Source organism: Mytilus edulis, chromosome 6 (assembly GCF_963676685.1).
Source record: "Mytilus edulis chromosome 6, xbMytEdul2.2, whole genome shotgun sequence".
Lineage (NCBI taxonomy): Eukaryota > Metazoa > Mollusca > Bivalvia > Mytilida > Mytilidae > Mytilus > Mytilus edulis.
This window is the reverse complement of record NC_092349.1, coordinates 43,907,545-43,918,034: the sequence shown is the minus strand read 5'-3', so window position 1 is coordinate 43,918,034 and position 10,490 is coordinate 43,907,545. Positions and strand designations below refer to the sequence as shown.

The 10,490-nt window shown below is 31.2% G+C and overlaps 1 protein-coding gene across 1 annotated transcript; it reads right to left on the bottom strand.

The window, feature by feature from the left end:
• Window positions 1-5,033: 5,033 nt before the first annotated feature.
• On the bottom strand, window positions 5,034-10,331 carry LOC139527719 (exonuclease V-like). The gene is made up of 3 exons (XM_071323344.1): window positions 10,198-10,331; window positions 8,979-9,203; window positions 5,034-5,815 (listed from the first exon to the last, which is right to left on the bottom strand). Exons 1-3 carry the CDS (start codon window positions 10,277-10,279, stop codon window positions 5,058-5,060), a joined length of 1,065 nt encoding a protein of 354 aa, XP_071179445.1. The 5' UTR covers window positions 10,280-10,331; the 3' UTR covers window positions 5,034-5,057.
• Between the last annotated feature and the right edge of the window lie 159 nt (window positions 10,332-10,490).

The window sequence follows — 10,490 nt, the reverse complement described above, 5'->3', positions numbered from 1 at the left end:
TTTTCAATGATTTTCTCGATAACACCTGATTAACAGACTTTAGCCAACCCGATTAACAGACCCACTGCCGATATTGCCGCATACTCAATATAGATTAACCGACCAATCCCTCGGTTAGCCGAGTGTCGGCCGTGAATACAAAGGTTTATATCTAACTTAGGATTATATCGGACGTAAACAATTTACTTTTTGTTTACATCATTGATAATCCTAAATATAGATATATAATATTTTCTCTAATTCTTAACCGAGTTATCCTTAAGTTATCCTGACATGTTGTTATTTTAATTATTTTAATTTAACCAACGTGTGGTTCGTTTCAGTGATCTCAGTTCTTCATTAGTCTAATTTGATATTTTAGTCTTACACAAAGGATTTTTCTTATCGGCTTTCATTGGTTTTGAACTTGCTTTGTATAATTGCGAGTACTCCCAGATCTGTAATTTTTATCTTTGTTTTATGTTTGTATGTGCTTTGACCTTGCTTTGTGCAATTGCGAATACTCCCATATGTCTGGGTTTTTTTTTCGTTTTTTGTTTATCTTTGTTGATGTTGGTATGTACTTTGAACTTGCTTAGAGGACTTGCGAGTACTCCCATATCTGTACTTTTTTCTTTGTTGATGTTTGTATGTGTTTTGAACTTGCTTTGTGTAATTGCGAGCACTCTCAGATCTGTAATTTTTGTCTTAGTTGATGTTTGTTTGTGTTTTGACCTTGCTGTGTGTAATTGCGAGTACTCTCATATTTGTAATTTTTTTCTTTGTTGATGTTTGTATGGGTTTTGAACTTGCTACGTGTTATTGCGAGTTCTTTCAGATCTGTAATTCTTGTCTTAAGCTTTGTTGATGTTTGAATGTGTTTTGACCTTACTTTGTGTAATTGCGATTACTCTCATATTTGTACTTTTTTCTTCGTTGGTGTTTGCATGTGCTTTGAACTTGCTTTGTGTAATTGCGATTACTCACAGATCTGTAATATTTGTCTTTGTTGATGTTTGAATGTGCTTTGAACTTGCTTTGTGTAATTGCGATTACTCACAGATCTGTAATATTTGTCTTTGTTGATGTTTGAATGTGCTTTGAACTTGCTTTGTGTAATTGCTAGTACTCTCAGATCTGTAATTTTTGTCTTTGTTGATGTTGGTATGTGCTTTAGACTTGCTTTGTGTAATTGCGTGTACTGTAATATCTTTATTTTTGTCTTTGTTGATGTATGTATGTGCTTCGGACTTGCTTTGTGTAATTGCGAGTATTCTTATCTTGTTGATATTGGTATCTACTATGAACTTGCTTTGTGTAATTGCGAATACTCCCAGATCTGCATTTTTTTTTATCTATCTTTGTTGATGTTGGTATGTAGTTTGAACTTGCGCATTTTAGTAGGACCCCATATCTGTACTTTTTTCTTTGTTGATGTTTGTATGTGTTTTGAACTTGCTTTGTGTAATTGCGAGTACTCTCAGATCTGTAATTTTTGTCTTTGTTGATGTTTGTATGGGTTTTGAACTTTACTTTGTGTTATTGCGAGTACTCCCAGATCTGTATTTTTTTTGTTTTTGTTGATGTTTGTATGTGCTTTGAACTTACTTTGTGTAATTGCGATTACTCCCAGATCTGTAATTTTTGTCTTTGTTGATGTTTGAATGTGTTTTGAACTTGCTTTGTGTAATTGCGAGTACTCTCAGATCTGTATTTTTTTTGTTTGTTTTGATGTTTGAATGTGCTTTGAACTTACTTTGTGTAATTGCGAGTACTCTCAGATCTGTAATGTTTGTCTTTGTTGATGTTTGTATGGGTTTTGAACTTGCTTTGTGTAATTGCGAGTACTCTCAGATCTGTAATTCTTGTCTTTTTTGATGTTTGTATGTGCTTTGAACTTGCTTTGTAATTGTGAGTACTCTCAGATCTGTAATTTTTGTCTTCGTTGATGTTTGTTTGTGTTTTGACCTTGCTGTGTGTAATTGCGAGTACTCTCAGATCTGTAATTCTTGTCTTTGTTGATGTTTGAATGTGCTTTGAACTTACTTTGTAATTGCGAGTACTCTCAGATCTGTAATTTTTGTCTTTGTTGATGTTTGAATGTGTTTTGAACTTGCTTTGTAATTGCGAGTACTCTCAGATCTGTTATTTTTGTCTTTGTTGATGTTTGTTTGTGTTTTGACCTTGCTGTGTGTAATTGCGAGTACTCTCAGATCTGTAATTCTTGTCTTTGTTGATGTTTGAATGTGCTTTGAACTTGTTTTGTAATTGCGAGTACTCTCAGATCTGTAATTTTTGTCCTTGTAAATGTTTGTATGGGTTTTGAACTTGCTTTGTAATTGCGAGTACTCTCAGATCTGTAATTTTTGTCTTTGTTGATGTTTGTTTGTGTTTTGACCTTGCTGTGTGTAATTGCGAGTACTCTCAGATCTGTAATTCTTGTCTTTTTTTTATGTTTGAATGTGTTTTGAACTTGCTTTGTAATTGCGAGTACTCTCAGATCTGTAATTCTTGTCTTTGTTGATGTTTGTACGGGTTTTGAACTTGCTTTGTGTAATTGCGAGTACTCTCAGATCTGTAATTTTTGTCTTTGTTGATGTTTGAATGTGTTTTGAACTTACTAAATGTGTTATTGTGAATACTCTCATATCTATACTTTTTATCTTTGTTGATGTTTGTTTGTGCTTTAAACTTGCTTTTTGTAATTGCAATTACTCTCATATCTGTACTTTTCTCTTTGTTGATGTTTGTGCATGTTTTGCATCTAGCTGATCAGTTAAGCAATTTTTCAACTGATGTAAATCTATAGTTTGTTCTTTTATCACGCTGTTACACTACTGTCCGATCATGTTAGTTGATCCTTACTTTATATGAAATTTGGTCAATGGTAGAGAGTTGTCTCATTGGCAATCATACCACATCTTATTTTTATATTAAGATACTATAGTAAAAGCAATGCCGAAAATGAATTCATTTATTTTTGTGAGCAGAAAAGATAGTGACCTCAATTTGATCATCACTATTGATAATTAAAATTTCATTAAATAATAATGTATTTCGTTATTTTTTGTCGTAAAATGATGATAATGATTGATTGGTGTTTACGTCCAGTTGCAAATATTACATGAATATCAGGACTAGTTAGTTTACGAAGAAACCTGCTTTCGGTACTAAACCAACACTTCGGTTAAATTTAGATTTTTAACATACTAGATCACAAGGAAACAGGCTGTATTAGACCGTTGGTTTTCCCGTTTGAATGGTTTTACACTTGTAATTTTGGGGCCCTTTATAGCTTGTTGTTCGGTGTGAGCCAAGGCTCCCTGTTGAAGGCCGTACTTTAACCTATAATGGTTTACTTTTTGAATTGTTATTTGTATGGAGAGTTGTCTCATTGGCCCTCACATCACATCTTCCTATATCTATGTAGGATTATATGCCAGTCCAGACACATTATTTCGACTCCAAGGCCTTGCAGTCGATTCAGGCTTTGAGGTAACTTACCCTTGAATAGTGCTTTCCTTACAGAGAAGCAGCAAATTAATTTGTGTGAACCGGGCTGAAATCGGCGGGCCCCACAATATCCCACATTCGGAGTGAGCATGTTGTCATCAAAAGACTATTTATTTGGATTTTTGGGGGAAGTGATACATATGGTTAATATACTTTAAAATTCACTATAGATAAGGAGTGGTAACAAGAAAATACAGAAACCAGAACAATCAACTGTTAGGCTTTTGTTTTTCATATGCAAGTTTTAAATACCTCAAGCAGAGGCATCAGATATCGCCAGTCAGACTTATTTCATATCACAATGAATGGTTGATTGCTGGTTACTTAATGTCCAGTGGCAAGTATTGCATTCATGTTAAGGAAGATAACAACATATATGATATAGTTATTGACCCCTCAATGGCTTTTGTGGCACTCTCTACACGAGGCATAATTGTTCTGACCAGAAGTGGCTTCATACTTGTACATTCCTGCCAAACAGATGCCTCACTTTGGCAAGGGGTTATTGACAGTCTATGTGACCATATTTCTATTCCCAACTTACATGTACCCATGGGGATAATAAATAATCATAAATTGGTATGAGCATTTTTTAATCATAGCCAGAAATTAGTAGTGGTTTTGCTAATTAATATTCATAATATGTAAATGAGAATTGTACCATGTGATAGTAGTTTGAACTGGACTGGCTTGATATCATTAAAATCATTCAAATCTTTAAAACACGGATATTATAAGTTGCCCGTCACAGAGTCCTTATTTACAATCACTTTGATATTTCCGTAAAGTTGTCAGGCGGTTAAAATCAAAACAATGAACTCGAATTTAGTGAATTTTTCGTGCTTTCGTGAGTTTATTCTTCTTGAAATAGTGACATTTTAACTTTACGTGGGAACCTAGAGTTCAACGACTACACATACAAGGTTTGGACTCGCTTATTCTTTGGAAATTCAAGTTTCAAATTTCACCCCGGCAACCTGTTTTTGTAATGACCTTAGTAGCCAATTTTCAACACGAAGTCTGCAAATTTGACGTTTCAGCCATTTAAGCCTGTATTTTACACTGCAATATTAAGAGCCTCTCGCTTCGATTTTTAAAATAGCTCAGGAACCTGTATTTTTGCAACAACAGTCATTATGTTTCGTTTAAATGGTGTATATTGTTGTGTATATTCATTTTCTGCCCCGGCAACCTGTTTATCACTTAAATTAAAATTAAAACAGACATTTTTTCAAAATTCCCTATCATTTTAATGTAATTTCCGTGACCCGTATCCGATTTCTTTAGTAAAATATTCAAATAAGCAAAGTGGCGTTGATTTCTGGATATGTCTGACTCCAGTTACAAAATAATTTAAAATCAAGATTACACAAGATAAAATGAAAGGAAGATATTTTGATTGAGCAGTCGTTTTTTTCGCTATGGCAATTTTTAGAATATTAAATAATTTGAAATTACGAGTTTGAATGGTCCTTTGGTATTGTTCATCGTTCTTTTCAAATTTTCATTTCAAAATTACAATGACAATCATTTAAACAGGGTTATATAATTTTGATTTATTCAATTCAATACAAATGGTTCTTTTGAATATTTCTCTGCGCACATTCTTCTGATTTCTTTGTTCGCCATTCACAAATTGATTCAAAATCACATCTTTGACACTTCCAGGCTTCTTCAATTTCAACACCAATTGGCGATCTTTCACCTTTCCAGAATTTCAAATAATCTAAATATAGAGTTTTGATTTCTCCTTCATCATATTGATGGGTCACATGACTTAATGTTTCTGCTGTGCCTTGGTACACATATTCCACATGTAACTGGTTGATACAAGTCAATGATTGCATTTTTTCAAAGACATGATCCATTAAATCATTCAAATTTGTTTTTATAATTGTTTTCTCTTCCAAATGCTTTACAATTTGATCTCCAAAATCTTTATTCAAATCTAGTCTCAAATGTTTAGCTATAGTGTTTTTAGACAAAGTACCTTTAACTAAATTATCAAATAATCTTTTATATAACATGACTTGAATTTTATGCTGTTTTGTTATAGATTTTGATGGATTCATCCTAGAGGTTCGTGTCTTCAGTTCTGATAAATCTATTGTGTAATTTTCAGGGTCAAACCTCAACTCATCAATTAACCCAACCACAAAGATATCTTCCTCCTTGAATGGAACACCAAATATTGGCACCTCTCTAGCAATAGTCTGACCAAACTGAAATGCATTGATGGCAGTCAGTAGATTGAGGACTTTGATAGCCCATATGTCTTCATTAGAGGTGACTTGTATATGTACAACATCATGTGCTGCTAGTTCTGAAATATCAAAATAATAGTTAAAATATACAAATGAAAAAATATACTTATTCTTTTTTTATAATACCTATGAAAGAATAAAAAAAGAACCTTCCAAAATAGCTTTTCAAATATTTTTACGAGCCATAAACCATGTCAGATGAAAAAAAAACATGAAATTATTAGGGGGATACAGGGAATGAGTTTTCTTGCTTATAATATGATAATATTTCTTTTTATATATATATATTATCATGTTTATAGCATAAAAGTTATTGAAATTTTATATTTGAAAAAAAGAAAAATTCAAATTTTATCTAGTAGTTACATAAATCACCTTGGATATTACTGGTTATTGTTTCATAAGCAAGATATTTTTACGATAGATCTGGGCAATTAATTTGTTAAATTACAGTAAAGAAATATTTGTTTATGCTTGTAATGTTGTAGGAGTTACAGAAGCAATGATCATGTAATATCTTCAGACTTCATACTGAATCCATGCATAAATTCATGAGAGGATAGAATATGAAAATTATGTAACACTGAAGTTGAAGATGAAATTCATTTTTTTCTTCTATTTCAGTGTCCTTTTTTAGAACATAAAAGATCTGAATATATAATTAACTTAAATAAGGTTAACAAAAACTTTAAAAGCCTCTCAAATAAATCAAAATTAAAATGGTTAATGTCATCTGAGAATAATGTTATTATTAAAAAAGTAAGTTTATTTTTGTGTACTTTATTCAGAGAGAAAATCAATTCTAGATACAGTTTAGCCACCGGTAGTTTGTCCAACTATTTTATATTGTAAAACTATATATATTATTTCTGCCGAAATTATTTTGTTGAAAAAGACTTGACTTTGTTTAATTGTTAAATAATCAATGCAATCAATTAAGAGATAACTGTATTGTATTTGAAGCTTTAAGGACGTCCATCGGTAGTTTTACTGTCGCAAATTTAGTTTACCTGGCGACGCGTAGCAGAGACAGGTAAACGGGTATTTGAGACAGTAAAACTACTGATGGATGTCCACAAAGCTTCAAATACAATACAGTTATCTCTATTCTAATGCAAAACAAGTTCATAATTAAATTTCAATCATTATTTCAGTGTAAAATCTTCTTTAAGAAAATTCCGCAAAAAGATGTTATCTTCTTTTGTCCCTACACTAGGTAACGTCATAGGTATGCGTCCCACGTCAAACATAAACTCTGCCGGTTTCTGGCTTCTGGGCTGCTTCAGAATGTAATAAAATTTGATAAAAAGAAGATTTTTAGGTGTAACATGCGAGTTTTTTTGGCTTATTATTGTAGAAATTACATGTCAATACATTCAGCAATTCAAAATGTTCGGCTTCCTTACTTACAGACAAGGAGATAGAGAATTTTACGCTAACTGTCATCCAATCAGAACCATTGATACAAATAATTGCATTAGAATATGTAATCACTTGTATAAAATTGAACTTAATTGTACTGCTCAAATTATTGGGTGTCATAATTGACAATAAAAAACTTTGTATTGTATTGTATTGAGACTGATCAATTATGCTACATGGAAGGTAACTCAAAAATTATTTCTTACAAGAATATCTTGAGTTCAATTAAAAAAATTCATACATTTAGTTATACAGGAATAGAGATGCTTGGTTTGATAAATTTACTTTAAGGAGAAGTTGTGGATACAAAATGTCTTTCTCCATCGGTAATGTTGGGGATATGGTTAAATGTATTGTTATGGGAAACTTCTGAAAGTTTCAATAGAATTCAGTCAATGGTAGGTAGCAACTTATGGCATAATGTTTACTTACTATGAGCAACACAACAGGTGTAACTATTTGAGCAGGAACTGCTTACCTTTAGAAAGCACCCAAGATTACCCCTAGATGGTGTTAAATGTAAAGGACAAAGACTCAAAAGTTGTATAGAAAGAAGGCCATAACAGTCCTTACTAACTAACACAAACTGGCACAATTTTTTTCATTAATAAAATATTATTTAAAATCTGAAGATCAGAAAATATCACATAAATAATTTTAATTACAGTATTCCAAATAAAGAAATGAATGATATCAATATGAAAGTTTTTTGCCTTCGCCTACATGTATACAATGTACATGTAGATGTGGTGAAAGTTTTTTGTTTAGATAGTTTGATGTCTCAATTATGTAAACCTCAACATTTTATGATTTACTTTAACTCATAATTAAATAATCCAGAAAGGACTATAAAGAAAGCTGTAATTAAATTTGAAACATAAAACAATTAAGATTTAATTTTTTTTGTCAAACCCTTCAAATGATAAAGTAATGTCAATTGATAAACAATTAATCTATTACCAATGGGAGACAACTCTAACTGCTTTAAAGTCAATCATTAAAATTTTGTAGTTTGTTATCATGTTGATTTTATATTTTAATATATGCTATATATATAGGAACTCAAACAAATGTAATGTGCAGGTTAATTAACACAAATATGTATGGGAGATAACTCAGTCTTTACTTATCAAATTAACTCCCCTTTCAGTGAAAGTAGAAAGAAAGGTAAACTAAAGCTACTCACATCACATATAATTCTCTGAATAAAACAAGATTGCCTTCAATCTAAATTATATTTTCTGTATCAAAAATTCTATTTGCATTTATTTTGGAATCAGAAATTGTCAAGTTATGAAATGGTGCCTTACATGTACATGTACATGTATGTTGGATGTCCCAAATTAGTAATTAGCCAATTAGACAAAAAAAATAATAGATAAAACGGAAAATATCAAGGAATATTTATAATTAATTGTACTGAATTATAGTTTAATTTACATATCTATTATATATATGTTTGGAACACAACTAAAATAAAAAAAACAAAAGTTAGCAATAATATTGGGATTGTCTGTTATAATTAAAAGTTCATAAAAGCAAGGAAATTATACATTTGTGAAATATGATGCCCTTACAATATTGAACTTATTCATTTGGCAATGACCACACAACATTGTTAACACTTATTTTATTTTAAATTTTTATAGATTCATTGCTGTAAATCCACACATATATACAATGTATCATGTATATATATATGTGATTAAGAGGACAGAGTTCAAGTAAAAAAAAATCCACATATTAATATTTTAAAATTTCAAGTCCAACGTATATGTCCAGCAATACTAAACATCATACCTCTAGCTAGATGTAAATCTGTGCCTTTTGTCATTGCAGGATTCTCCTCAATGACCCCAGGAATTGTAAACTTATAGAACATCTGTTGTTCACACCAACTCTGTGAGGACAAATCTGATACCCATAGGTAGCCATGTCTAAACTTTTGCAATGGAACAATTTGCCCATCTCCCAAAGTTAATGGAAATTGTGCTTTTGTTGAATTTTTGGTAACTTCTGCTTCACCTGAAACAAAATGTATTTAGAATAATTACAATTCAATACCTTAGAAAAGTTTCTAAATTATTTAGTTGCTTTATAGATCTAAAATTTTTCATTTTTCACAATTTTAAATTAAATATCTAAAAACATTTGATTGATAATGTCCTAATAATTGAATTTGAACATAATAATTTGTAATATAATAACAAAATCAGGATAAATTTATTACAGTGTGCAATTGTCCTTATACAGAATTTATCAGGTCAATAAAATTCCTATCAAGTTTGGCTTCCCCTCACCCATATGAATTGTATTGACCTAATAAATATCAAATAATGACACTTTTAATTAAAATAAATGCCTGATGAGGAAATGTCCAATAAAGTGACATCTTATTCAAAATAAACAATCAAGATGAATTTTAGGATAAAATTAGGTTGAAAATGTAATAATAACAAAAAGACATATTGGCAAAACCTAAGATGGGTCAGGAACCTTTAATTGAGAAGGTAGCAATAAATTTTGGATATGTTTAACTCAAAAGAGAAATTAGAGTAAATTTGTTTGGTGTGCACTTTGAGACATCCCTGGTCATTTGCTGGTTGGTTGTGGCTGAAAATATTATATTATATTTTAATGTTCCTAGCCCAATCTGGCATTCCAGCATTCAGTCTCAATGTTATAATAGTAATTGTAGCAGGTGCCTATATATTTAATCATAAATCAATGAAAATAGACAGGTGCTTGCTCAAACACAGACCTCATGAATACAGTAGCAATGTATACCCTCAAAACATATAAAGTGCAATGTCTTGTGTATCAATCTCATCAAAGCAAATCCCACTTTCCACTTGCATTCTATAAACACAAGTGGTGATCAGTGGTTAGTGAGGCTAGCTACTGTCAGACTAAAACTAGTAAAAGTGCATTAAAAGTGGGCGTGGCTGCCACATCAATTCCTTAAAGAAGAAATTAGAGAACAGTTTTCCTTAAACTACTGAAACAGAATTCATGTTACATTCATTCACAGATTTCAAAAGTAACTCGTCATCTTCGTCATCAAAGTCTATCTCATTGTTTGAATTTGGCGCACAAGACATCGCACATTTCAAGCCGGTTGTTTACATCGGAAGTAGAATATAAAATAGTACCTAACAACATATATTACTACGTAACACGTTTCCGTTATTTCCCCTTTCATAAATAAAATTCATATGATTTAAAGATAATCAATAGTCATAACAGAAGTCATATTTGATGCCAAATTTGTGATTTGATTTAGAAAATAATTTAAACTTTGAAAATCATTGA

Bases quoted from the DNA above. Each gene is read 5' to 3' on its own strand.
- LOC139527719 (XM_071323344.1), bottom strand. From the start codon at position 10,279: ATGTCTTGTGCGCCAAATTCAAACAATGAGATAGACTTTGATGACGAA. The intron at 9,204-10,197 runs GTAACATGAATT...ATTTTGTTTCAG, and splicing joins TTTGAAATCTGTGAATGAAT to GTGAAGCAGAAGTTACCAAA. The intron at 5,816-8,978 runs GTATGATGTTTA...TTGATATTTCAG, and splicing joins AGATTTACATCTAGCTAGAG to AACTAGCAGCACATGATGTT.